Source organism: Lates calcarifer, linkage group LG17, assembly GCF_001640805.2.
Source record: "Lates calcarifer isolate ASB-BC8 linkage group LG17, TLL_Latcal_v3, whole genome shotgun sequence".
Classification (NCBI taxonomy): Eukaryota; Metazoa; Chordata; class Actinopteri; family Centropomidae; genus Lates; species Lates calcarifer.
This window is the reverse complement of record NC_066849.1, coordinates 12,067,939-12,095,887: the sequence shown is the minus strand read 5'-3', so window position 1 is coordinate 12,095,887 and position 27,949 is coordinate 12,067,939. Positions and strand designations below refer to the sequence as shown.

Genomic DNA, 27,949 nt, shown 5'->3' with positions numbered 1-27,949 from the left:
AATGAAACATTGTTTTGACAATAAATTGGACTAGTGGGAGCAAAAAACCCAAAAGCAGCAAGATGCTGAGGACAGAACCTTGTTGAACACCACTTCGAAAATGAGCAGAGGGATTTTTTTCCCCATAACAAACAGCAAACATTATTCATATAGTAGAGCAGTTTTTGGGAGAGGGAACAATATAGAAGAAAACCAGCTGAAGAAAAAAATAGCACATAAAATCAAAAGAAAGCAGAAGAAAACAGCACAATTACAGTTAGAGTTAAATTTTAATGGCACAAGAATAACATATTATAACACATATCTACAACAGGCATTTTTGACCATGATTGTTAAGTTAAGCTAATGAAGGCAACAGAGAACATAACTCTGCCACAAGACCGATCCAGATGCACAAGTCAGACACACCTACTCTTCGATCTGAGAGTTTCCACAACCACATTATACAGCTGCAAACCACCAGGGTTAATTAAATATTATTTGAAAATGAATTGTTTTTGTACTTTAGCTACAGGGTGATTCCTTGTTGATTTCACCAAATGAATCTGTTTCAGACCTGGCAGAGAAAAAAGCACTGAGGACAGGAGAAGAGGTGGGATGAGAGAGGAATTTAAAGCCTCAAATGAGACAAATGAGGCTTGGCATCTTGAGTGAGACGACAAGGAGGGAGAAATGAGTGAGAGGTGAGATGAGTGTGAAAGGGAAGAAAAAGAGAATGAAGGAGGGAGTTTAGTTGAGTGTGAGAATGACTGAAAATGGAAAAACAGAGGGTGGGAGGGAAAAGACGATAAGACAGAAAAATAGAGGTGGTGGAAGTGAGTGAGTGAGAGATGGGCAGGGAGGTATAAAGAGAGGGAGGGAGTAATATAAGAGAGGCAGCCATAGAGGGAGAGGTGACAGAGTAGATTATCCTTCTCTCCTCTCCTCCTCTCTGCCAGCCTCATCATGGTCATGCTGCAGATGTTGACTGTTATCTCTCTGACTGTTATCCTCCTGGCATCTGTGGAAGGTAGGACACAGCCATACTTACTTTGCGCGTGTGTGTGTTTGTGTGTGTTGCATGGCTTGCATGCACCCTGCAGGTGGACAGTGTAGCAAGAGAGCCATGGCGAAGACAGAAAAAGGAGAGGAGGGAAAGAGGGATAGCAGCAGCAGCACCAGCAGGAGCAGCAGGGAGGGAGGCATGGATGTAAACAGAGGGGCAGAACGCAGGAGGACGAGCATCTGAAATCACATAACACTCACACACAGGAGGAAAGCAAGTGTGTCAGGGCTCAGTCTGTGCGATGGTGTCACCTCGTCTGTTTTTTTGAAATGTTGTGAAAGCGCTGGAAGTGCTGTGATGTGCCCGAGGAAGGATTCTACATCATCTGTGGCATAACAAAGCAGCACTGTCCTATTTTACAGCTCTTATTGCTTCTGCTGCCTCACATCACACTTTAATTTGTTTACACAATTGCTTTGGATGAAAAGGCATCACGGCACACCCTCCACACAAACACACACTCCTCCTCTCTTTCTCCCACTTTCTCCCTCTCGTTTCACTGGCATGGTAGTATGTTTTGCCGCACAATGGGATGCCATTGTAATTCCTCTGGCATTCTTGTGTGTGTATGTGTGTTCTGACAGTGTGTATATGTAACCAGAGGGCATGTGCACATTCTGCACAACAGATAACATTTTTTGTCTACAAAAGCAGCCAAGACACTGTTTCAGTATCTGCTAACATGAGGATACTGACTTCAAAGAGCTTAAAATCATGATACTGTGAAGTAAACATGGCTTTAAATGTTTCTGTATTTGATGTGAATGTAATTCCTGATAGGGTATGGTGTTTGAAACTTTTGTGGCTGTCGTCATCAGTGTCCTGTTTTCAATCAAGAAAGAGCAGCATAATAAAGAGTTTGATACCAAGGAGCCTCAGTATTATTCCGTCAATTATCTTTTTCCTAAAGCTTTTTTGCTCTATTTCTCTGTGTCTGTCTCTTCTGTTCCCCAGGTAAAGGTGTGCAGATGCAGAGGGATGTCCAGTGCTGCATGTTGTACTCCCAGGGCAAGGTGCGTACCAAAGATGTGTTGCGGTTTGAGGTGCAGACAGAGGGGCCCGACTGCAGTATACAAGCCATCATGCAAGTATTTCAACTATCCACTCCTGGAGCTTAAGAGCACACAGCAATCTGCAGGCATGGAAAATATGCCTCTCATTAGAGGAGGGCAGAGCCCGGCTGAGAGGCATTGTCATCTTTCCAGGTCATGTTGTTATGGAAGGGCTCGGGGCTGTAATTGCCAGGGAAGTAAGAAAGGAAATATGTGGGAATAACAAGCCATCTGAAAATACCTTCTGAGCCAGCTGAGCCCCGCCGCAGCCAGTCAGTCAGAACAGCAGGGTTTAGTTAAGTAAACCATTCTGCATTGTGATACCTATTGTTTCCAGCAGGTCAGAGAAATCTGATGTAGCTGGGGAATGAAGAGCTTGCTTTTTCATGTGGTACAGTTAACAAAAACATTTCTTATAGATGCAAGAGTTTGTTTTAGTCGTCCTTATATCAGTGGCTACCAACCTCTCTTTTTGATCACAGTTGTTAATACAAATAATTTATTTGGCATGTATTTCCAATCATCTTTTAGCATCTCTTATTTTATGCATAAATTCTCTGAGGCTTTGCCACACCTGACGGACATCTTTGTAGTCCCCCACATTATTGCTGAGTCATTGTTTTTGGCATTCTTGTGCTTTTGAATTCATCAGAATCAGATTCAGGGTTTCTTTCCGTTTTCCCCTCAAAGTTCAGCGGAGCCTTATACTGCCATTCTATATTGTGCAATAAGTACTGTGTTCTTCTCACAGTCTTTACACAAAGAAGGCGGTGAAATGTGCAGACCCCAGAGACCGAAAGGTGAAGAGGTTGCTGAGAAAGCTCTTGCAGAGACAGAGAGGCAAGGGCCGAACCATGTGGCTCCTTCCTCATGACAACCTGCCCGTCATGTCAGAGGTCAGATGCCTTACAGCTACGTGACTGTTACATCCAACAATACACTGTGTGTCATTTATTTGCTTGTATCATTTTGTATTAAATGAGTACAGAGGAAGATGTTCATGTAATTTCCATGTTACCTGAGACATTAATAGAGTTCCTCCTCCTGTGATCATCAGGACAAAAAACGTAACTGGGCAATTCTCAATGTGGAGTGATGAAGCGGAGGAAAACTCATAGTCATAAGTAAGGTTTGCTGTAAACTTTTGTTGATACTCATATAAGTTCAGTGTATGCGTGTATGTATATAAAATATAGCACCTCTTTCAAATGTCTCATCCTTTATTTTTGCATTCTTTCCTCTTTTCTACAGGCCAAGTAAACTCTCAGCAGCTTGTCTTCTTCAAATGGCGAAGCTTGCTGATTCTCCAGTTGTCTTGTGTCTCTCTCTGTCTACTCTATCTGTCTCCCTGGGACCAGACCTGGGCAGCAATACATATTTAAATGGCTTTAGATATTTAAATATGAACTGTGCTTGAAATATTCCCACACATGTGGCTGGAACAGCCTCAACAGGAGGAGTATTTCCTTGTAAGATAAGTTGAATTGATTTTTTTTTTTTTTTTTTTAAATGGCTCATACTGTTATTGCCGGAGTCTGCCTGGAAGTGTCTCCCACTCCAACAACATAACTACTTGTGGCTGATGTGAAATCAGTGAAAAAGTTGTAATTAAACAAACAAACCGTGATATTAATATTGTCTATAAGCAAGATCATCTATGCTTATTTGTGACTTGTATACCTTCAGTAACATGTAATGACACACTTTAAAGTATGGGGTTTCGTCAATATTAGTTTTGGCGAACTAATATTGATCTGCACCTTGATTTGTACAATCCAGGGTTCAGCTGTTTTAAAGTTTAAAACTCCTTGTTCAGGCTTTGACCTTCTGTTTCTGACTGTTAGACAGGTGAAATCAAAGTGGGATCATAGAGATTTCACCTGGATTCAACTCTCTGTGTCACATAAAGAGCAAATATTCCTGATATTTTGTCCACTTTGTATATTGACTGTTTGTAAACTCAGTATGAAAAAGTTAATCTTTTAAAATTAGGCCCTCAGACTTTGAGAAGTGATTTCAATATGTATTTGCAGCTTACATTTGTCTTTTTCACCAATAGTTTGTCACTAAACTATGCCAAAGTATTCATGATTCAATTCACCACATGGCAAGGCTGTTAAAACTTAGAGGGCTCAGTTGTGTGTGAAACACACACGTATTGTATTGTAGAAGAATGCACTGTATGTTAAAACAGTATCTCAAGTGAGCTATTTTATAAATTAATCTGAAATAATAACTCAAACCGCTTCACTGTCGTTTATCTTGTGTTTGTCTGCATGTCATACTTGCTTTACAGTACAGAAAAATCACAATGACTATTTGGTGCATTGAATTTTGTCTGATGTTCATAATCCCCTCAGGATGAATTCTAATGATTTTGGTAATCCTTTAACTTTTCAAGTCACCATCAGGTACATTTCTAACCCACCCAGTAGCTGAATTTATGCCCTAAACACCACCAAAGCTGATGACATATTTCCATCAGCCTCATGTGCTTTGTGTTTAGTGCTAATTAGCAAATGTTAGCATGCAAACAAGCTAAACTAAGATGACTAGCAACATTTTTATATCAATAATATACAAAATATAAATTATGTTAGCATTGTCACTGTTAGCAGGTTAGCATGTTGACATTAGCATTTAGCTAACAGCACTAGCTACTGTGCCCAAGTACATGGCTAGCGTGGCTGCAGACTAACCGTTAGGAAGGATTTGCTGTGATGCCATAAAGTTTAGATTTAAATTACATGAGTAAAAGGGGACTCTTAACCACATTTGTTTAAAGTAAATACACTTCATATTATGTGTGTGAACGAAGATAATAAAAAGCTAATTTTGTGGGTTGTCTGTGAGATCTGGGTTAGTTTCAGAATAATTTGCTCTCTAAGACATTACAGTAACAACAGAAACTTCTAGCGTGGCACACAAGTAAAGTTTTGCTTTTGTAGTGATAAACTATTTATATTTAATTCAAATGGTTTTAACACAGAACCCTTACAATTATCATTACTAACTGTTGTCATATTATATTTGACCCATGTTTGTCTCTGAGGAGCACGGTTTCTGGCCAGGAGAATATCCTCCACCAGGGGTAGCCACAAACACAATATTGAGAATCACAGTTCAATTCCTGAGCCATTTATTTGTCACATTTTTCATAAGCCGTCCATCAATGTTGAGCTGCTCTTCCATGAGAAATAACATTTTTTACTGAAATCACATCAAGCATCAAAACTGAAGTCAAACCTCTCAGTGAGCATAAAAGGGACACAAGGTCATGAGCACTTTCACTTAAACTGTATACACCTTTTCATTTTCATAATTATGCACTACAATTTCCTCTAAAACAATCAACACCAAAAAGCATAAAGCTAATGTACATTCAATTCCTCAAAGCATTCACAATATATTTTCACAAAACAATAAAAATAAATCAGTGATTAACTTGCAATATATTATTCCAGTCAAAATATAACAAATCCAAGTTACAGGTTTTGTTTGTCATATGATGCAGAAAACACAGGCAGGTGACCAACAACAAAATGCTTCCTAATGCTCTTGAAACGTCTCCTCTTGGTAACCTTAAAATTGAAAAACAGGAACTTTTGAAAGGGAATAAATAAAAATTGATCATTACCTTATGTGATATTTCCCTCTCCTAGAAATAGAATGACAGAAAGAAAATTTAACAGTTCTCAGTACAAGTATTATTACTCTAAAATTAGTGTGTAGCAGTACAGTCCTGTGCCCATAGTTTAAAAGCAATAGCACCAAAGAAATACTTACAATTATAATATTTATAAGAAAGCACTGAGTGAGAAACATTCTACCAAGTCACTTGAACTATATCAACCTCAAAATAATAAGCAGCGAAGATTCTCCTTCTCATCATAATCCAGTGTTTTTGTGCAAGCAAACATAAATACCATAAAACTATTTCAAACTTAAATATTGATACCTAAAATAACTGAGCAAATTCTGTATTTACATCCCGTTGATATGCTTCATTGAGTATTTGTGTGTATCGCTGTATCTAAAGGTCCTATTAGAGGTAGTCATGATGTTTGAGTATGACAAAAACACTATTTGCAACGAAGAGTTAGGTCATGCAACAGAAATAGCAGAGTGATGATGATTTACATATTCACAGGTGTTTCTCTGCAATAATACTGTGTATTCTAACACTGATGCTGGTGGGAAGTTTTATGACTGTGTATGGATCATAAATCATGAAAATATTTGGAAACTTGATGAACCTGAAAATGTTTTTTAAATGACTTTAAACTTTATTTGACATGTTGGGCTATTCAAAATAACCCAAAATAACTGGCACTGAATCAGAGTGTTGGCAGTGGATATGTAACCTTTCCTAAATAGCATGTGGACTCATTTCCTGTCACCAAGTAGCCCCAGGCCAGGACTTGTATTGCCTTATTTCCCAGACAACTATTTGTATTTGAGGGTAAGATGAGAGTTTAGGATACTCTGGGAACCCCGAGCACTGGCACTAGATTCAACAATTTTTCCTCTAAAACTGCCCCAGCACCATTGCAAGCCAACCTTCTAGCTAAAATGCTTTTGGTACATTAAGCCCTTTGGGTGAGGTTTATTTTTTCACATCGTGGTCTCACTATTGCGGTGGTTGAGAGAGTCATTTTCCTGGCAGATGAGCTGGTAGGGCTTTTCGTTCTCCTCGATCACAGAGTTGCATACCTCAGCATCCTGATTCTGCAGCTCGCTGCGGGACAGGTGCTCCACGATGCCGGCCCCAAGCGAGTCACCCAGCACATTGGTAGTGGTACGCAAGCGGTCCCTGGGGTGACGAGAGAGAGAGTACGACTCAGATAAAAACAGACAAAAAGACATGGAAAGTTGGGACATGCAAAAGGAAAACATTATTGTATATCTGTTATGAAAACAGCCACAGGACAAAATTTGAAAATGTGCCTCTAAACACAGGGTTTTTAATCTGTCACTCTGCATTATGCATCAATAACCTTTGTAGTGGTGGGACTTCTGGGCTCTCTGAAGCTTTACTATGACATTTAGGCTGGCAGAGCCACAGAACAGTACACAGACCAATCCCTATCAAGCTGACATTTAGTGGGAACTCACAAGAACCAATCCACAGCGATGATCAGTGTTATGTCCTCTGTGGGCAGTCCCACCGATGTCAATACGATCACCATGGTAACCAGGCCAGCCTGAGGGATGCCTGCTGCTCCGATGCTGGCAGCAGTAGCTGTGATACTGAGTGGGCGGTGGGAGGGATGGAGAGGAGAGTGAAGACATTTAATAAAGGGAAACAAACAAACAGCACATGTGCACTCCTGGTGGGAGTAGTAGAGTGATAAAGGCACATGAGGAATTATGAAATCATGTAAATTTACCCACAGCCAAGCTGGTCGCACAACTACAGTATGTGCTGCAAAAAGAGTTTCACACATGTTGTCAAGAATAATATACCAATATATTCTAGTATGATGTGCTTACATGAAATACAATATGTATGACCATTTCATCAAAGCATAAAAACACCTGCTCTCTTTATGAAAAGCCCAGCCATGTGAGTCATGGAGTAAATAAACTAAACACATGTTTTCCACTGGAATGAAATGATTAAAAAAAAAAAAACATGCAGCAGAGAGATGTGGGTCAAAGAACAATTATGGACACAAACTGTGCAATATAAAATCTAAATGAAATGGGTGTTAATGATACAAATACATGCAGGTTAGGTTAACTGGTGACTCTAAATTGCCCTTAGGTGTGAACGTGAGAGTGAATGGTTGTTGTCTCTATATGTCATGGAACACTAGTTTCTGTACTTGTAAAACTGCTGTCACCTGATGGTAAGAATCTGGCCAAAGTTTAAGTCCATGTCATTGACTTGAGCAATGAAGATGGCTGCCACAGCCTCATAGAGGGCGGTCCCATCCATGTTGATGGTGGCGCCCACAGGGAGGACGAAGCGTGTCACTCTTTTATCCACATGGTTGTTCTCCTCCAGACAGCGGAAGGTGATGGGCAGAGTAGCAGAGCTGGAGTAGGCAGGGAGAGAGATGAAGAAAAAATGTAATACATGAAGTATATTTAATATGTTAAACATATATATATATTGTTACTTATATAGACATGTTTAGTATTATATTTCACATTTTATTTATTTCTTACTTTATGAGGTTATATAGCCCAGTATTCTATATGAAAAAGCAACATACTGCAGCAAATAGCACGGAGGTGTTTGTGTGACTGGTTTGCTTTTGATACCAAAACACCTGTTTTTCACTATAGGATAATCGTATCGTATCGTATCGTATCGTATCGTATCGTATCGTATCGTATCGTATCATACTGTAGCGTAGCATAACGTATCAAAGCATATCGTATCTTATCAGAGCACATCATAATGTATCAGAGTCATATTGTATCGTATCGTATGATATACCCGCTGTTTTCTAAGTCAGAATCTATAAAATGAGGCATGAGGCAGTTAAATTATATACTGCTCATTTTTTACATCATATGTATCAGTGCAATATGTGACACACAGAACATTCAGCACAGGCAAGTGTCCTTAACACCTGGACAGAGGATGAGACTCACCTGGATGAGGTTCCCAGAGCTGTGATGAGTGCCTGTAGCAGACCACCGATGAAGCTATAGGGATTCCTCCTGGTCACCAGGAAGTAAAGCAGCGGCAGAACAAAGAGGCCATGGATTAGGAGTCCCACAATGACTGACACAGTGTACATCCCCAGTTGACTGCCCATCTCTGCCAGATCCTTCATCTCCACAATCTTCCCTGCAATCAGGAACAGGATGCCCACTGGAGCGTACCTAGTAAAGGTCATGTCAAATGTAAAACTTTATTAGTATGATATATTATTATATCATGATATATTATTATATCATACTCTAAAGAAATACTGTATGTTTCACAAGCAGGAAATTTAAACTACATAGACCTGCCATACAAAACATCACTACAAACATCCTATGAAGAAATGTGTGTTACTTGATGAGTTGGAGGTGAGTCTTTACTGACCAGATGATAATGGCCACCAGCCTCATGATGGCTTCATTCAGACAGTCAAAGAAGTCCCTGAGGGCCTGGCCCTGCTGCTTCATGTTGCCAATGACCAGACCGAAGCACATGGAGAAGACCACCAGACCCAGAGCGTTCACTCCACCAGAGGAGCCAGACACAGGAACTGTCTCCTCCACTGTCTCCTGTCGTAGAAAAGGGAGGCATTGTACAAAACAATAATCACAGGATTTAAGCTACTCATCGCACTGAGAGCTGTACGAGCTGTCTTCAGATGACATGTCTGCCACCCACCTGTATGGTGCGCAGCACCCTGCTGAGGTTCACGCTCAGATTAGACTCTGTCACATTGACAGAGTCAGTGATGTTCAGGGTCACTGTCACGTTTCTCGTATGAACAATCTTCTTGTACACAGTTTTATACTGAAAGAGAGAGCATGAAATGTAACCAAAATGATTGATTCTGTTTGGGTCTGAAAGTCTCTGAAAGTCACATGTGAGGCAATAAATGTGACTTCGCAGTGACTGTGAGATGAAGATAATGTGTTTTCACATGCTTTTTTTGTTTTTGATGTATTGTGTTTGTGGCTGCTTGAGCTAGTTTAGGAGATGGACAATGGACGTGGTGATATGGTATGAATCTTGAGGGTTTTTTGAAAATGAAAGATGGTCTCACCTGCTTGAAACAAGCTTCTACCAGATTTGGAGGAAACATGTTCCTGGGATTAAAATGAAACAAGACCAAATGAGTCACAGGAGGTTGTAAATTTTGTAATACTACACTATGTCAATCAATAACCAATTGTTGATCTTACACAGTAACTTATTTAGAATGAGTCATTTATTTAATCAGATACAGTGAGTGAATGTGTGTGCATTTCCACACTCACACAATCTATTGTTTCTACTATTTTTTGATGTCTGAATGTCCACATAAGTTCAAATACATTTATTTGCTTTCTTGACAAGAGGTAGATGAGAAGATTGATTCCACATTTATGTAGTATATAAATAATTATGTTTGACTGTGTCTTAGCTGTTGCTAAGCTAAGCTAACTGGCTACTGGCTGTAGCTTTATATTCAACGTGGATATGAGAGTGGTATCAATCTCATCTAACTCGGCATTTCCAAAAACATCAGACTATTACTTTAAATGGGAAAAATGTGGAAAACAGCTAGATACAGTATCAACACATATGTGCAATTTTAGAAAACTCCAAAGTAAAGCTGTTGTTACCTGATAAGATCCAGAAAAGCATCAGCAGCCTGAACTGGTTCAATGTTTCCACTGTTGGCAACAGGACTATCTCTGCTGCCTTTCCCCGGCCGGATGATTATCACAATGACAATGCCGATGAACACAGCAATCAGAGTGGTCACCATGTAGTAGACCACGGCACGGACACCCATTTTACCTGACGCTTTGCTGTCCAAGGAGGAAATGCCTGAGACAGAGTACATTACTTTTAGAATTTAATCAGTTTTGCTGGAAATGTAGACTTTGTTACCAACATTAATTTAATTTGAGACACATCTGGGTATCAAGTATTGAAAGAGTTCTACACAAAACCCAGTCAAAAGCTTAAAATTAAACTAGAAAGTGATATTTGAGTAAAACTACACTTGTTATCAACCAAAATCAGAAAATACAGCTGAAATAGAGCAAAGTGTTTCCTAACTAAAGCCCAGGAAATTTCCTAAATGAAAACCTGGTGTCATTTTAGGGTCTGAGCTGTAATCTACTGTAATCTACACTCTGGGAGCATTAAGTGTGTTTGTTCTGCCGTGCTTGTTCAAAGCCAACCTGTGACCAGACTGGAGACAATGAGAGGCAGCACCAGCATCTGCAGCATTCTCATCAGGAGCTCCCCAGGAAAGGCAAAGTACTTGATCTCCCTCAGGGACAGGTTGTGGGGGCGTAAAGCAAAGCCCAGGATTACACCTGGATTCATTTACACATTTGCACACACACGCATGCACAAAAGCACAAATGTACACAAAGTCAGACAAAGTCAACCGTGTGCAGAGAAAACAGTGTTAAACCTCCACCAGGCCGCACTTACCCAAAGCCACGGCGGCGACGGTGAACAGAACGAACAGGTTCCGCTTGAAGAAACCTTTGACGCTGTCCCTGCTGATGGAGCTTATCCTCTCCTTCATGCTGCTGGCTCTCCTCTCCATTGCCCTGCGTAAACGCCTCCTCAAGTCTCCTCTCTCTGGCAGGGGGGGTTTGTCCGCGTCCTCGTTAAGGAAAAGACTGGCACTGGTGGGGGGCTTCTCGTTCATAATCAGCTCCAGCACCTGGTCCAGGAGGCAGGTCTCGTGGGAAACTAGGCAGGGAGTGGACGACACAGAGAGAAATAATATGATTATCTAATCCCCCAAATGGAAATTAAGAATATTCACAACACACTGATATTATCCAACAGACAGAGAGCATCAGCTCCCAAAAACAGTTGATGGAAAAGTGCCGAGTGTAAACAGGAGGGCGAGTTAAATCAAATGCCTTTGAAAGATTTAAGCAGCTGTTTGAGATTACAAATCACAGCAGGGATACAATAATTAGAGGTAATGTGAAACTAAAGGTGCAACCCAGGATGGTACTTAATACATGGTAGCTGATACATGCTTTCATTCCTTTTTCTCAGTACCCAGAAAGTAAATATCACCCTCTTCATGTGAATGGCTTCAATCTACTGCCAACATGAATAACAGATGGACAAAACATTAATCAACAATAATTTGGATAAATCACTATTAAGTAAAAATAGTAAAAATCAGAGTTTTTACCTGTTGGTTGGAGAAAAGCAAGCAATTTAAAGATATCAACTTCAGCTCTGGGAAACTGCCATGGACATTTCGTACTATTTTCTGATATTTTTTTTGGACTAAAGGATTCATAATCAACAGATTAATAAATACTGAAAGTAATCAATTGCAGCTCTACTCCAAACTGAAATCAAATACTTAATAGTCCATTACAGACTTGGAGAAAGGCATTACTCAATCAGGATAGGACTGTGAGCCAGAAATGGAGGGAAAATTACTCATCAGTAACAAGAACTTCATCCTAGTTTCTACTGCAACTAAAAATATATGATTACAGAATTATGAATCAGTGGCTTCCTATTATACAACAGCAGTAGTAGTTTTGTCTGAGTTGTTAAGATTATGAATAAGTCTATCTAACAGAATATACACAGAGATTGGTCCTGTTGTTGGTTCGCCATGACTGTAAACATAGAACGTGATAAAGTTTAAATTACACTGCATGACCTTGAATATGTGAAGTATAGTTCTGGCTCCTTAATTACACAACTAAAGTGTAAACGGTTGGTTTTGCACTTCAGCGAGTAAGTAAATCTCAGCAATCTTTACTGTGATATTTTTATATAAATGATTAAATAGACACAAGTGATAACAACAGCGTAAAACTTCAAAATATCGAGCCTCTGTGGTCTTACCGTGTTTTCCTCTGCTGAAAAACACAAAGCAGTCTGTGTGTAGCACGTGGCAGTTCTCCTTATCTATCTAGGTTACAATGTTTCCTCTGAATCAGTCTCTGCAAACAGGCTTGAAGCCCCGCGCTCATAAAGGACAATACAGCCAAGCCGACCTCTCCATCTGCTTCTCCTTTACATCCAATATAATCACTCTGCCTTCCAACACCTTTATGTTTTTATGTTCCCTGGGGAATAAACACTTACCATATGATCTCCAAACACTTCATCTATTCTGTTTGCATCATTCTTGCCTATTGATTTTCTTTTGTCTATTGTTCCAAGGTTCACATCTATCTGCTACTTACATTATAAAAGACCCATTGTTGAACTAGCTGTGGGATGACCCTGGATAATCAAGGCCATTATTTAGCTCGGTGTCAGATGCAGAATAATCAGCTCTCACGCAGGACTGTACACACTTACTGCCTATAAATGTGTGTGTGTGTGTGTGTGTGTGTGTGTGTGTGTGTGTGCTAACTGAAGCACAAGAGGAAACATCTGATCAAATATGCCATGTAAGTCACAATGTTTTACAACAAGTCTGAAGGAGTCAGAGAGTGCTGCAGATCCTGTTTCACCACTTCTGAGTGCTAAATGGATGAAAGTGGATGAAGAGGGAGATTCAATGATACAGATGTCCACTAATGGTTTCTATAGTTCTACATTAGCAGTGAAATGGACTACTACCTTTGATAACACACTGTAATGTGGGGCTCTGGGCATATTAGTGCCACACAACCCAGCAAACCAAATAATGAACTAACAACAAAGCTTTAGTGAAGGAATTAAACTATGAGCTGCTAAACATAAAGACAGTTAACCACTGTGCTTTTACAGAACAAACAAAACTGAGTAATTGTTAAATGATTATGATGTCATGAAGTGATTCTTGAAATCTTGAGGAATGAAGCCAGTTCATTTGAAAAACAGAAATGTTTGACTAATTAAGTTATAACGAAAGGTCTATATTGAAGAACCAACTGCAACAAAATCAGTCCTCCTGGGCATGGATTGATTAAACTGATGATTTTTTCCAGCTGCTCTTTGCTGAAGGGATTTTGTTGCTCTACCTTCTGCTTTAAAATATTCCAAAGGTGTTTTATGGGATTCAAGTCAGAGGACATGCTTGGCTTTGTAGTTTTTGTGTTATTCTTCCTTAAAAACTCATCATCATTTTCATGATGATGATCTTATCTCTATCTCTATCTTCTTTTCATTCAGTATACACACAGTCATAGTGCCATCTATAAATACCATCCTCTCTACATTTTTTGAACCCCATATCAGCACACTCCCACCTCTACATCAGCACTGTGCAGTCACTGTGGTAGTCCTGGCCAGGTCCTCACCAAACATTCTGGACCCCGTCTGATCCAAACTAATTTATTTTGGGTTCATCTGACCAAAGAATGCGCTGCCAATATTCGTCAGGCCTCTTTTCATGTTTTTTTTTTTTTTTTTTTGGCAAAGTTAAATATTGCAGTTTTGTGCCGTTTTACGAGGAGCGGTTTTCATCTCTGACACCATCTGTAGAGGCTGACTTCATGTAATGTCTTTCACACTGTGATCAGTCACTGAAACACCGCTGTCCGCTGTGCTAAGTTAGAAGCACTTACCCATCTGTTTTTCACTGCAAGGTTGCATAAATAGTGAGTTGTGCATGGGACCATTTTTCAAGGACAGCCGCTGCACCCTCTGTTACTGTCGGTGCTTGAGCTCATGTTCAATAGCCTCCTCATACTCTAATACCTGCTCCCATCATTGTGAAGTCTCTCTTTCACTTATTGAGGCATTTCCTCTCCTGGAAACTGACTGGGCCTACATGTAATCATCAGGATTCTTCTTATTATTATTTAATCCTAAACTAGAATGAATAGGTTTTTTTAAACTGCTAAATTCTTACTTAAGGCCTTAATAAACAGCCCATTTACTGAACTGCATTGTTTTTTATTATGTTTGTCACTGAGTTTCATTTGAGCAGCTGTGTCACCAGTGACCTGCTAAAGCAGCGACCTAACCTCCAACCTAAAGCCGACAACTCTGGCTAAAACTGCTCTGACCTGGTCAGGCTACAGTCATCTGTCTCTTCTGTCTGACCACCAAAACATCCACCATTAGATGAGCAGCAAACTGGTGATAAACATTTAAACATTAAGATAAAAGCATGGGAAAAACTAACGTTTGCAGCACTAAAGGCTTGTAAATATTTTAAAATTGAACTCAGTCCCATTAGCACTGGCTCTATAGCTGGTGGAAGGGCATGCGGCACAGTTCACATCTCAGTAGAAAGTCATTTCAGACTGACATGTTAAAACATATTGGGACACAGAGATCTCATCCTAAGCTAATGCATATGCCTTGTTAGCGCTGCTTTATAGTTTTTGTCATTTTTCTATGCCACAATAAAGTCACTAAAAAGTTGCTCTGACCAATTTATGCATGTTTTATGCTCAAAATATCTCCCAGAATAAGTACATCAAGAATTGATCCTTCAAAATCACAAGAGGAACATGCTGCATGTTGTAAAAATCTCTTGATAAAACTGCAAATTTTCTGTCCTTATTAATCATACTCTCCATTATTCTCATAAAACACAGTCAGAGGAAGCTTCTAAAGCTTTGCAAATGTAAACAAGCTGCTCACTGGTTACTCACCACTCATGGTTCACAGTGTGTCCTCAAACAGTCCGATCAAAGTCAGGTAACACTCTCAGCTTCACAAGGGTAGACAGGAGTGTGTGAGAGTGTTCGGAGCTGAGCGGTGCAATGACAGGACATCTCACTGCTTGGCTTTCATAAGCAGACAGACATGAAAAGGCCTCTCATACGGTTTGACCTTCTCACACCTCCACACACACATGCACGCACACACACACACGCACATGCACATGCACACTGTTCAGCCAACCTTTTGCAGTCCAAGGCAAGTCCATCAAAGTCAGATCCACCCATCTAGTTTCTATCCTCTAATCTGACTTTGCCCCCTCAACTATATTTTTTTTACACTACAGATCCACTTCCCTAAATACTTCACACAGAAACCAGTTCATGTGATCATAAAACCAAACAGCATTTTGTACAACATGACACGTGTTCAACAACAAGACATCCAGACCAAAATCTTTGGATTTTAAGTGGCACTCCACTGATTTTACAAATAAAAATCAGTTTACTGATCACAAGGAATACTGCTCAGCCTGTGCAAACAACTTTATAATGTCTTTGCCCAGTTTGAGAAAATAAGGCTTAAGGATGTCATCAGGGTGATCGCCACTTAAACCTGAAAACTTCTGATGATTTTTAACAGTGGTGTGCAGTGTGAAAGACATGGGCGTAACCAGTCAGAGATGGTGTTTTAAAGACACACTGCACTACAGACACTGTAGGATCCAGCATTTTTAGAGTTTGACCAACACTAGGGACTCAAGGTGATTAATGGGTGTGTGTTAAGGGGTTAAGCTACATGTATAGGCCACATAGCTAATCCGAGGGCTACAGCCTTAGCTGACCTGCAGCTCCTTATAAAATGTAACTACTATGGAGATACCTCCTGACCTCCTCCTGGACCACAACCATCTCAACTCCAGACCCTCTGCTCATCAATCACCAGTCTTTAGCACAGTGGATGAAACAAGCTGCATGAGCATAGCCACCTTTTCAGAGAAGCAAAAATGAGAAATGTGTCAAGTTGTGTAAATACGTATGTAAGTAAGGTTTTGGTGGTGATATCAATGGATGAAATCCTATGCTAAGCCAAATGGGCCACTGGCTTAACCACCCATTCAGACATACAGACTCCAGCACTGGAGACACACAAAAAAAGACATTCACTGCAAATTAAACGTCAGAATATGCTGGCACCACCCACCACTTCACAAATACTCAAAAGTTTTAAAGTGCAATAAAAATTCTGTTTTATGCAAATGTACTCTGGGTCATGGAAGGAACAACCTGACAACAAACAAATCCTGTGTTGATTCCTTCGTGGAAACAGAATCACAGAGTTTCTGTTCCATCCAGCTACGTGAAAATAAGTAGAAGAAAACCAATTGTCTCTGAAATAACTTTACTGAACTTGCAGGACTAGAACATGAAAAACTATGCACAGAAACAACTCGGCCAGGAAATGAACTAGGCTACATTGTTGTGCACAGTATAGTAGCAACAGGAGAAAATACTGTCCAATCAGAGCTGTGTATGTAAATTATGGCAGGGTTTAACAGCCTGAAAGCTCCATGATTCAGTGGAAGCCAGAGAGATGTGTGAACAGGGGGTTAAAGTGAAGATAACCAGGTCATTTATTTTTTAACATATCTATCTTGCCCAACTGTGTGGAAGTGTAATACCAAATGAAGTACACCTTAAATTTGTAGTGTTATAACCCTGCAAGCATCACAATGATCATGATAATGTCATGACAGACAGACAGAGAGATAGATAGATAGATAGATAGATAGATAGATAGATAGATAGATAGATAGATAGATTTCCTTAAGGTACAACATTACATTGCATTCTTGCCATTCTTTCATGAAAATGTATGATCTACGTGAAAAGAAATACAAAAGATAAAGTCTGATACCCTGTTTCTGCCTTTGAATGTGTCAAGCTGTCATGAAGAGACAGATCCTCTCCTCTTCCACTGGCGGTTCTTTCGGAAGAGGCTGCAAGACAAGAATTAAAACTTCACCATCTTAAACACAACTTTCGCTCAAAACGTGTCAGATTTACGTAAGAAGTGACGCAGTTACTCTGATTAAATATTAGCCGAGAACAAAAAGACAAGTTAATGACAAAGAAAATCTTGTAGTATCCACCTGTGTGTGTCCAGGACGCTCCTCACACCGTCATACGGATGCCTTCCTCTCCACCAAGCAGCCGATTATGAACTACTGTTGCCCACACACTGTATCTCCCCTCATCATCTTCACAGTTATCTCACGTTTTTTTTTTTTTTTTTACTACTGAGCGGTTTGCGGAGAGGAGCGCCTGGGAGGTCTGCGTGGGAGGAGGAGAGGTTAAGGATCCTTAAAGGGGAAAAAATAATAACAAAACAAGGATAATTCAGATAAACCACCTGTTGCACGTCCACAACCATGAAACCTGTGTCAGGTTAATACACTTATCTCTGAATTTCACATTAGATGACATGTTGAAAGGAGTAGACATTTTATGATAACGTGATTGATTATCCTACAACATCCATTTTGCTTATTAAACACTGAGTTTGGGTCCTGGAGGAGCCTACTGTAAAAACACACTGCAGTCATTGCTATGACAACATGCATCTGCTCATTGCTCAGGGTCTGCACTGAACCACTCTGGGGAACTCATGTATTTGTAACCCTTTGACATCCAGCTGCCCAGCTTTCCGCTCTCACACCCACTCATCATGTTCACGTTCACAAAAGTTACATTGATATGCATGTAGCCTACCACAAACTGGGGAAAAAAAACACTATAATTGTGCAATTTCTTAACAACACACAATCATATTCAAGCTGCCCATCATATAGAGGAAATGATATTACAACTACAGATTCTAGGTAAGCACCAGTGGGTTTTCACAAAGAGACAAAAAGAAGAAAAAACAAATCTCAAGTATTTTTCAGATTTTACATTTGGAAATCAAAGTTTCTGCAAATTATACAACATAACAAGGCATGAATTTTTATTCTTCAGAGAGCAATCGTACATTGAAGAGATTTGAGATACTGTAGATACTTAGAGCTAAATTTTCTCCTAAGTTTCTTCTGTTCTGGACCTTTTGATTCTCGTCCATGTTGGCTTAAAAGTTTAGGTTGAAAGTTCATTGTCTTTGGAAACAGTGGACACAAACTCAGCTCAACCCGTGACAACATTTTTCAAATTGCAAGGGCCATTTAGTAGATATTTTTGAAGTTTTTGTTGAATCAAATGATCTTCCTCGACACAGGGTTTGCCTAGTTTTCTTTTAAGCCAACAGTACTCTGAAAGATTAAAAGTTGAATATCTGCATCTCTATGACAAGTGGATAAACTCCATTTGCTGAGGAGGATCTTGTGGTTTGAGTGAAAACTCCAGAACAGCTACTAAATGGACCCTGTATTTAGGAGTTGTTGTTTTTTGTTTTGTCTTTTTGTTTTCAACTATCATTTCCAAGGTAAAGATTGAACTTTCAGTCTTGGGTGTATGATGTTTCGGAGCAAGAAGATGCACAATACAGTCATGAATCCTATTAAAAACTTTAAATTTGGGTGTAAATATCTTTAGTATCTTGACTCTGTTCAGTGTACTGATGTTCATTCAGTAACTTTATTTACAAATGTCAAATTCTTAAAATGCTCGAGGAAGTCTGCAGAATGTCCTTTTCAAATCTCCCTTAAACAAAATATCAAACTAGTCTTCCCCTTTATTAACAGAGTGAATACTCACAGATAAACTCTGAATGCCTGTACATTTTCCTACATTCATCCAACCACTTCTCCAGCCGTTTATTACTTCCCAACATGAGGATAAATCTGATGCTGTGGACTTCCCTCTGGTTCCAATCTGGTGTATAGGACCAAAGTGATAGGAGCAGATTGCATCGCCATGGCAACACAATTATCCTGCCATAACGTGGGAGGCATGGATCATGTATGATCCACGTTTAGATAGTGTAATTATTCACCCCCCGCCTGCGGCAAGGAACATTTATCTCTATGTTATCTCTTAGCAGGCAGGAATTACATTCTTTTAGTACGTTACAAGTAGTTCATTGAGCCTGATGTTTATTTCTGAGTGAATTTATAATTTATTGTGAGTTTATGAAATGGTTTAATAGGCGTAAAAATTAAATATATTTAAATAGTTTGAGGTTACCTTGTTATCAGTCAAATTAATTAAGCCACTTCGAGAGCCACAGCAACAAAATTATGGTGAGTAACCGTAATTTGTAAATGCTGATTAAATTATTATAGCAAACAGTTCCTCCTGTAATGAAGTTGGCTGCTCATTGCTCCCACTTACAGCTGTCCATTAGTTACCTAGCAACATGCAATGTGTTAATGTTGTGGTATTGCTGAGAGCAAACTCACATTGTGAGTCTGAGCACTGACTGAGATTGTGTTTGTGCAACCACTTTATTGTCTCATAACACGGTATAATGGTATGATGATGCCCAGGCGAGTGGAATGGAGCCTGCTTCCCTCTGTCCCAGGAATAAAAATAACACACACACGCGCGCACTCACGCAGGCATGCACACCCAAACACACACACACATTTTCCTCATCAATTATTTCTCAAAGGGAGGATTTTAGCTCAGTGTTGCCCTAAATCGACCCTCGCCCATGAGGTGACACGGACCAGCTGTTATTTTAAGACTTAAAAAAAGCATTACGCAGCAAATTCACCTCAACCGGCATTGTCCCTCGCAAAATAGAAAACTCACAGGTAGTACATTACTCCACACTGTTTACCATCTGCCATCACGTAAGTAATAACTAACATGTTGTCTAGAACCTCCAATAGGATGGAAACGTCTGCTGAAGAAGAAAACCGGGTCCAGTGCTTTGATAGGCATGAGTGTGAAAGAATGGGAAACATGCTAATTGCATGTTTAAACTATAACTGCTATAAAGAAAAACAATTGTGACACAACACAGTGGTTATGAGAAACAAAATGAACAAATACAGCAAATTAAAATCAAACTTTCTCACAAGATTTTTTTTTTAAGTTGCTATCTGAGAAGAGTGTTTCTCATTTCAATGCATCATGGACTGTTTTATTCCCAGAGTCCTTGTTCAAAGCCCAGTGATTGGTTCCAGGCTCACATATTTAAGAGATGAAAGCAGAGAAAGCTCTCTGTATCAAAATGCCTTGGTAAACACAGAAAGGTCAGGGAATAGATTCTTTGCTTTGAAATGTCAGCTGATTACTTTATAACAGGTGACATGAAACTATTTGAAGGGCCTGTAAGATAAAAAAAAAGGCTTGGCAGTATGGGGAGGAGGGGGTAGAAAATAGATTGGTACTTCAGAGTGTATTACATGGGTGCTTTATCAATAAAAGGTAGAGAGGCAGATGTAGTTTTCAGTCTTTTTATATCTGAGAAACATTCATAGAAGAAAGTGTATACAGCCAAATGCTGAACGGCTCTGCTGGCAGTTTACATGTACAAAACATGGAGGCGGACAGACATAATTCAATTAGAGAATACTGTAAATGATTTGTCTTACATTACACTCATTTCAAAATGTACCACTGTAGTAAAACTGCTGTAACCTTTGGGTTAGAGCCCCCAAAGGGTCCAACAATAACTCTTTACTCAAAGTTTTGCTTTTCCCTGCAAAATACTATATACTTTCCCCTTGTTAGGCCTTCTAAAAATCATTGATTATGAAAAAAAAAAAAAAAAATCAGTCTCTGATTGAACTTTTCATAATTTCTGTAAATACTAAGGTCAGCGAAGAGGTGGTAAAGCGTCATTTTAAGGGCTCACAAAAAATGTTTGGCAACCGCTGGTGTAGGGTATCAAAAGGTTTCATTCCAAAATGATATGTTGTCAAAAGTGACTCCACCAATTTAATATTTTTATTCCTTAGAACACATTATGAGACATGTTTTCGGCAGACTGTACCTTTAATATTAATTTACTGTGATATCAGTATAATGCTGCCTCTGTTTCATTTTGGAATGAAATCTTACATTTTACAATCTGAATTATTCGGTTAAGTTGTTAATATATATATATATATATATATATATAGTATGCAGATAAAACATATTTTTATACCACTAGCACTAAATAAGAGCCAATAAGATCCCAGATATAAGATATAAGATTAGTGTTGTAATATCAATTTCAGAACTGTAATATTTCAAAGCCAAAATATTGTTAATGATTAATACTAAATCACTCAACTGTGATGTTATGATGAGACAATAAATCATCCTAGTATTGCAGAAAAGGAGGACTGGAAAATAGAAACAAATATGTATTATTTAACATAGTGGTTTTAAGTATTTGTCTAAAGCTGTTGTGCACTCAAGAGTTATCAAACAACATTCACTCCTGCTGGGCTCAGGTTTACAGTTTTAACTTGGACGTTTGGTCACTGACAATAAACAAGTTCAAAACATTTTACAGTTTGAATGTAGCTGATTCCAGTGTGAAACTAGTGGGTTTGTTTGCATCAAAACAGCAAGTTACCAACTTTCTCTTGCTAAACCTGATAAAGGTGATTAATGTTACGTATACGGAAAAAGATAGGACAGGTGTCACCTGATTGTGGGTCCAGCTTGTGGAGTATTGTTCATATGGGACCTGGGAAAAACTTGGAAGAAAGTATGTATTTTTAACAGTGTTGTTATTTTAGCAGACACAGAGAGAGGATGTAACTTTGCCACACATGTAAGGGACATCAACAAAAAACTAGATAAACAGAACAGAAATATGCATCAGTGAAGGATTAATTAGTGGAAATTAGTATGCAATAAAGAAAGTGTATACTGGTAAAAAAAAAAAAAAAAAAAAGACTTTGTACAGTACACTGTATATGCATTATTTTTCTGAGGCAAATACTGTTTTACATATTTTGATCACTTAATCTTGCCTTGGCTTTTACTTTGGCATTTGATGCTGTAATATTGACAGCAAAGTGATTTTTTTTTTTTATTTAAATGAGATGAAATTCTGACCATAAAGGACAAAATAAACAGCAACAAACTTTCAGTCAATCTTTGGTCAGTTGTTGGGCAAAAAGGATAATGGAAGTGTTTGACAAAGCTTTACTGTACCTTGGATTAAGAAAGACTATGATTGCTCCCAAAGAACCTCCTATGGATTTAGGAATATCTGCTAAGTGGGAATGAATCAAGAATGTTCTACTCTATTTAAAAACTGTGTATAACAGAGAGATATACGTACACCATTTTAGGAAAGGTACGTACAGCAACATTTTAAATGTGCAAAAATGTTGATATTTCTCAAAATTAGTCAGACTGGATCAAGTGGAGTTGAAAACGTTTGGGAATGCGGCACAAATTCACTTCTCCTAGTTACATATGGATATGCTACAGATATGTATAAAAAGTAAAGCAGATGGCTTTGAGATGAGTTTGTGTATGTACAAGTAGAGCACCCTCTCATTATCAAATGACTGATCAGAATGAGTAAGAACTGACTTCAGGCATCTGGATATGTCACCTAAACTATCTGATGTGGTCGGTGTGGAATTTTTGCATTAACATGGTTATAAAGGCCACGGTGCAACCATCGTCTGAATCTGTGGGAGCTCCAGTACGCGAGCGTGTTCAGTCCTTGGTTATTGCATTGCTAGTGTAGTGCCATTGTGTTACTGTCTGGGGTAACTCATAGATTGTTTGACAGCTTCCTCCAACGACTTTCTGGTTACCAGTAGTCGCACCACATCCTCCTTCTTCTTTGTTAGTGTTCTACGAGCTTGGTCATGGGTCACCATGGTCATATCCCAGCCGTTCACCTGGCAGGGAGAAAAAGAATTTTCTTTGAGAAAAGCTGGAGCAATTTTCTCAAACTTAAGTCAGGACCATGCAGATTAACAGCAGGACTATGTGAACACTCGCCTGATGCACCTGACACTGTAGTGTACGCATAGTGCCACCTTGTGGATTTAGGACAAAGATCCATTTCACTACACACCTGCATTATTTTGTCTCCCATCATCAAGCCTGCCGCGTCTGCAGGTCCTCCTGGTGTTATCCTGGTCACATAGATACCCTTTGGACAACACAAACACATCTGCTGTTTCATACACAGCTGTACAGCATAACCAAAACAAGCAAAAGAGGGATAGAAAATGGCACCACAGAAATGTGAAATAATAACATTTAACAAATACAAAGTAAACACAAGAAAAGTAATAGTAATTTGATTTCATTAAACTAGAAACACAAACTGCCAAAACCATCAGAATATGCTAAAGAGAATATGTCTGTCACCCTCAGTATTATCAACAATGTGAAAGTAATAAACTGTTCAATCTTTATTTAAATCCCCTCTGTAACCTCTGACTCTTACCAACAATAAAATTATGATGATGACAAGATGAAATTAAAATGTGCTTGGATGCAGCAACTTTGATTGCACAAAGAACTGGTTATTGACAGTTCATTCAAGCTGTACTTTGGTAAACTAACAGTGATCAATATTCATGATTATAGAAAAACAAATGGCTTCTAGTATGTATAAAAAAATATTAATTGTTCTGTCTAGAAGATATTCAGCTTACCAAGAGAAAAGCACCAGAGCCTCACATTTGAAGATGGAGCCAACAAATGTTTGGCCATTTTGCTTGATGATTTAATTAAACTACTAACTGATTATTTGAATAATCAACTAATCATTTCAGACACTTAAACAAAATGAGACAAGAACCCATTGTTCTTTTGAGGATAAGTGTTCATGGTAAGTGTTTTTGAAGGGATAAAAACTACACATCTGAACTCACAGCTCTGTCAGAAAGTTACTATAATGCTTGTTAACATACCCAGAATACCTAAAGGAAACGTGGGAAAGTCAAAAAGAAGAATCCAGAATGTAAACCTGAAATAAAGTTATTACTCCTCTGTAACAAAGTATGTGACAGTGCCTGGTATGCGTTGGCACGTTTCCATCTCTACAGCTCATAAACAGTCAGCAGATAAGACTTTGTGTGAACCTGCAGTCTTCCTTCCTATGACCTCAGTTAGGTGGGTCTGGTTTGTTCCAACCTCAAGTTACAGCTGATGTGTTCAGGCCTGTCCCTCATGGTTATCTCATCAAAGTACTACTCTACTACCACTGTGCTTCAACAGGGGAAAAAAAGTGAGCCTGTGAGTTTTGCCACATTGATAACCAACTTTGTGTCCCAAAAATTAAAAGCTCCTTTGATGAAGGCTCACTGGCTGACTCACAGGCTAGAGATCTCCTGACACCTGCATTAGATGAGAAAGCGAGTATGGCGAGGATGTCGGTGAAAGGCTGGGTGAAGCGGAACGGAGCAGGGAGAGGAAGAAGTAGGAGGAGCGGAGTGGAATTTAAGTATGATGAGAACATTTCTTTAATTATTGAATTTTGTTGGGTGTTACACTTGTCTAATGTTTGACTGATCACCCAACCTTAGCTGTAATAATAATAATGGTGAGAACAATAAAAGCAAAGGAATAAAATCCAAAGGCAGAAACCTGTCATATGTGCTGCATACAGTAAGGAGCTGATAGATACACACATGCACGCACACACACTTACTTTGTCAGTCTTGTCCTCAGAAAAGGGGTTCTGCCCAGGGTCCTGGTCTATCCCTCCTCCGATGCTGAAGCCCAGGATCAGATTATCGCCCTGCCGCAGCTTCTGGATCTCAATTCGTTGCTACAGAAGAAAAACAAAATCAGATCCACACATAATAGTGACAAGCCCCTAATCAGGGAAACAGTGGGTACTGGATTCTGACTTACTGGCGGTGTTCTCATGAGTCAGACATCTGAGCCACTGTGCTGAGTCAACACATACCAGACACTCCAGTTTGTATGAGAGGAGCAGGAAAATGAAATAGCACAACATTAAACCATCCCTCCTCCTTCACAGTCCACTCTAACACCTTTGAACACTCTTCTCTGCACTTTCTAATGTTATTTATTGGCATCAAAACAAATAAAAGTTTATGATTATGTTTTTTAAGAAAATGAATCACTCTGGATGTTCTCATGGAGTATCTGTGAGTAATTTAATGATTTTTGTTAATTTAGAAGATGCACATTCACTTACAAATTATGTTTGTAAATCGTTAGGAAGCGACAGACATGGTCAAGTTACCATCCTGAGAGACAGTGAAGCACTGATTTATCCACTGCAGACATGTTTTACCAGACTTCAGCGCATGACAAATGGTGGATTTCAGAGTCTCTTCCCATGTGATTGAAGTCCACAGTGGGGCTTTAGAGACTTTATTAGTGCAGCGCTGCTCTTGACACTGACAAACAGCTGCAGGCTCATGAAACCAGATGGATGGACGACTCTGACAGTAGGACTCATCATCACACTCCTCAGCACAAAGACGGCCTGTGTGTGTGATGCGATGAATAACCAGACAGTCTCTCAGTGGTATGGCTGATACAGTGAAGTCTGAGGATGTCTGGAGCTCTGTTATTACTGAGCAAGAGTCAGTCAGGACTTGCTGTCAATACAACACATTGCTCTCTCCCAGTCAAAAGAGGTTTAAAAGCCTGACTAGTAGACCCTTCATTACTTTGTTACCCAAATAACTAGACAAACTGTAGGACGCCACTTACAGATTAATATTTAAGTCTATTTCTAGATGTAGACTGGGAAGAGACAATGATTAACCTGTCTGCAGTTTTACTTTGCTATCTGAAGCTGAACATACAGTAGAGTGAAATAAGCATCTGAAATACAGACTGAAGTGTGTTTCAAAGTGTAAACATTTGTTTTAAATATTTGGAAACGGACAGAAGAACTAATAAAATGCAACGACAAATGTAGATTAAACATGACCCACGTTTACTTCAAGGATCAGTTGATACAGGGCTTCTTCTGTTTATGTATCTAAAGCTGTTGCTACTACAAAGTAAAATGAAGAGTGAATTAGAGTTAAACCAGTTAGTGAATTAATTGGTCAATTAGTTGAATGACAGAAAAAAAGTGATTAATTCTCAAATACAAATTTAAAAAAATGCTAAATCCTCTTTGGTACTGAGGATTTGCTGCTCTAGATGATTGTAAATTCAGTATCTACCTTTTATACTGTTGGCTGGACAAACAAATCGATCTGATCACTTCACCTGGGAAACTGTGACAGACACTTTTCACTATTATTTGCCATTATATAAACATAACCAGACTAACAGACATAGAGTGAGGACGTTAATCTGCAAGCTTCATTAAAAGGTAACCTGCACCCTGCACCCCCCACCCCCACCCCCATATATATATATATATATATATATATAATATATATATATATATATATATATATATTTAGTAACTCTGCATGAGTTGCAAGCAAGCTGTTGCAAGCTACCAGGAAGACTTAATCACAACAATGGTGACGCCCATCTGTAAGGGTAGTTAGTTAGCTGTCATGACATTCACGTCTTTTAACAGTCACCAACAGAATGTTAGCTATATATTTTGTCTCCCATTTCAAATCCACTTTTCCGGATGCGACAGTTAAGTGAGTTATTTGGTTAGTTTCCTGACGTTAAGCGACGTGGAAAACGTCTGGTGAGGTCAGCTGCTCCCACTGTGCTCTCTTTAGCTAAACAAAGAAAGCCATGTTACAGTAATGTTCATATGATTCACCGGTGAGCCCACTTTAGCTATTGTTGACTAACACGAGTTAATTCAGAGTATAACGCTGACACGGTTTAACGTTAACGCCAGAGCAGGAACTGAACAATAGCGTCCCGTTGAATGGAAACAGCCCCACTCCCAAACTTACCACAACAGCAGTCACTGGCTGTCCTGGGATGAAAGCCATGGTGTTGCTTAGATGTTTGGGCTAAAATATTACACGGGAACTCACAAAGGAGAAAAAACTACTGTTGTAAAGGCAAAAGAAAAAAGGTTTCGGCGTTGGGACAACTTCCTAGGTCTCTACATGAGTAACAGCGGGCTGATCCCTGGCTGGAAACCAACGGCTTCCCATATGACGTCACTTCGCCTCCAAGCGGATCAGCTCGGCGCGTTTTGTATCACCTGGGTAGTCAGGGAGGGCGGTGTTTAAATGTTGGCCATCGCCCCACTGACTCTGTAAAGACACGCGCTGCAAATCAAACTCTCCAAAGGATTGTTGGTCCCTCTTGCGGTGTTTTCCTTAAAAGGAAGTGGGAAATTGTAACGTGCTTTGTGAGCCTGCGTAGTTAATAGAATCTACTCGAGAGAATATTGAGAGTTAGCAGCACAGGTTTCGATAGAGACTGCCTTCAAACATTTACGACATGTAAAAATACTCTGCTTTGAACAATAATTGCAATTTTAGGTGCTTGTAGGTTACTGTACTTGAGTAATTCCATGTTAGTATATACATTTTTCAAGAAAATATTGCAATTTTCATCCCCAGTTCAACTGTTCAAATCTATTGTTAAGGATTACTGTGCATATTAAAATAAAATGAACAGATTATGTGATAGGCTACAATGTGTTGGTTTTGGTAAAAAGAAAAAAAAATGTGAAAGCAGACTTGACACTAGAGAAGCAGTTTCACCATCCCTTTATACTAACAGGCTCAACATGATACATGACAGTTGTATTAGCTTCCAGTACTTCTGTAAGGCATGAGTAGGACTTACTGTAGTACAG

General features: G+C 39.3%; 3 protein-coding genes across 6 annotated transcripts; 1 reads left to right on the top strand and 2 right to left on the bottom strand.

The window, feature by feature from the left end:
* Positions 1 to 721: 721 nt before the first annotated feature.
* ccl44 (chemokine (C-C motif) ligand 44) lies at positions 722 to 4,333 on the top strand. The gene is made up of 5 exons (XM_018673377.2): positions 722 to 1,009; positions 2,000 to 2,129; positions 2,849 to 2,993; positions 3,155 to 3,221; positions 3,349 to 4,333. Exons 1-4 carry the CDS (start codon positions 946 to 948, stop codon positions 3,191 to 3,193), a joined length of 378 nt encoding a protein of 125 aa, XP_018528893.1. The 5' UTR covers positions 722 to 945; the 3' UTR covers positions 3,194 to 3,221; positions 3,349 to 4,333.
* Positions 4,334 to 5,213: 880 nt separating this feature from the next.
* Positions 5,214 to 18,081, bottom strand: slc1a6 (solute carrier family 1 member 6). Of its 3 annotated transcripts, XM_018673379.2 has the most exons (12): positions 17,466 to 18,081; positions 17,231 to 17,312; positions 11,210 to 11,476; positions 10,951 to 11,088; positions 10,384 to 10,591; positions 9,822 to 9,864; positions 9,440 to 9,568; positions 9,146 to 9,330; positions 8,704 to 8,937; positions 7,944 to 8,138; positions 7,213 to 7,347; positions 5,214 to 6,910 (listed from the first exon to the last, which is right to left on the bottom strand). In XM_018673379.2, exons 3-12 carry the CDS (start codon positions 11,430 to 11,432, stop codon positions 6,712 to 6,714), a joined length of 1,689 nt encoding a protein of 562 aa, XP_018528895.1. In that variant the 5' UTR covers positions 11,433 to 11,476; positions 17,231 to 17,312; positions 17,466 to 18,081; the 3' UTR covers positions 5,214 to 6,711. The 3 variants fall into 3 exon arrangements, with proteins under 3 accessions (XP_018528895.1, XP_018528894.1, XP_018528896.1); XM_018673378.2 differs by lacking the exons at positions 17,231 to 17,312; positions 17,466 to 18,081 and adding an exon at positions 15,304 to 15,705; XM_018673380.2 differs by lacking the exons at positions 17,231 to 17,312; positions 17,466 to 18,081 and adding an exon at positions 12,611 to 12,803.
* Positions 18,082 to 20,697: 2,616 nt separating this feature from the next.
* On the bottom strand, positions 20,698 to 27,388 carry tax1bp3 (Tax1 (human T-cell leukemia virus type I) binding protein 3). 2 transcript variants are annotated; one of them, XM_018673381.2, is made up of 4 exons: positions 27,090 to 27,304; positions 24,881 to 25,000; positions 23,294 to 23,371; positions 20,698 to 23,114 (listed from the first exon to the last, which is right to left on the bottom strand). In XM_018673381.2, the coding sequence occupies exons 1-4, from the start codon at positions 27,126 to 27,128 to the stop codon at positions 22,968 to 22,970; spliced, it is 384 nt and encodes a 127-aa protein (XP_018528897.1). In that variant the 5' UTR covers positions 27,129 to 27,304; the 3' UTR covers positions 20,698 to 22,967. The 2 variants fall into 2 exon arrangements, with proteins under 2 accessions (XP_018528897.1, XP_050933231.1); XM_051077274.1 differs by lacking the exons at positions 20,698 to 23,114; positions 23,294 to 23,371 and adding an exon at positions 23,385 to 24,613 and having other exon boundaries at positions 27,090 to 27,388.
* Positions 27,389 to 27,949: the final 561 nt, after the last annotated feature.

Bases quoted from the DNA above. Each gene is read 5' to 3' on its own strand.
- slc1a6 (XM_018673378.2), bottom strand. The intron at 9,865-10,383 runs GTAACAACAGCT...TTTTAATCCCAG, and splicing joins GCTTTTCTGGATCTTATCAG to GAACATGTTTCCTCCAAATC. The intron at 6,911-7,212 runs GTGAGTTCCCAC...TCGTCACCCCAG, and splicing joins ATCGCTGTGGATTGGTTCTT to GGACCGCTTGCGTACCACTA.
- ccl44 (XM_018673377.2), top strand. From the start codon at position 946: ATGGTCATGCTGCAGATGTTGACTGTTATCTCTCTGACTGTTATCCTC. The intron at 1,010-1,999 runs GTAGGACACAGC...TCTGTTCCCCAG, and splicing joins CCTCCTGGCATCTGTGGAAG to GTAAAGGTGTGCAGATGCAG. The intron at 2,994-3,154 runs GTCAGATGCCTT...TGTGATCATCAG, and splicing joins ACCTGCCCGTCATGTCAGAG to GACAAAAAACGTAACTGGGC.
- tax1bp3 (XM_018673381.2), bottom strand. From the start codon at position 27,128: ATGGCTTTCATCCCAGGACAGCCAGTGACTGCTGTTGTG. The intron at 25,001-27,089 runs GTAAGTTTGGGA...TTTCTTCTGTAG, and splicing joins AGCCAGTGACTGCTGTTGTG to CAACGAATTGAGATCCAGAA. The intron at 23,372-24,880 runs GTAAGTGTGTGT...TGTTGTCCAAAG, and splicing joins CTGAGGACAAGACTGACAAA to GGTATCTATGTGACCAGGAT.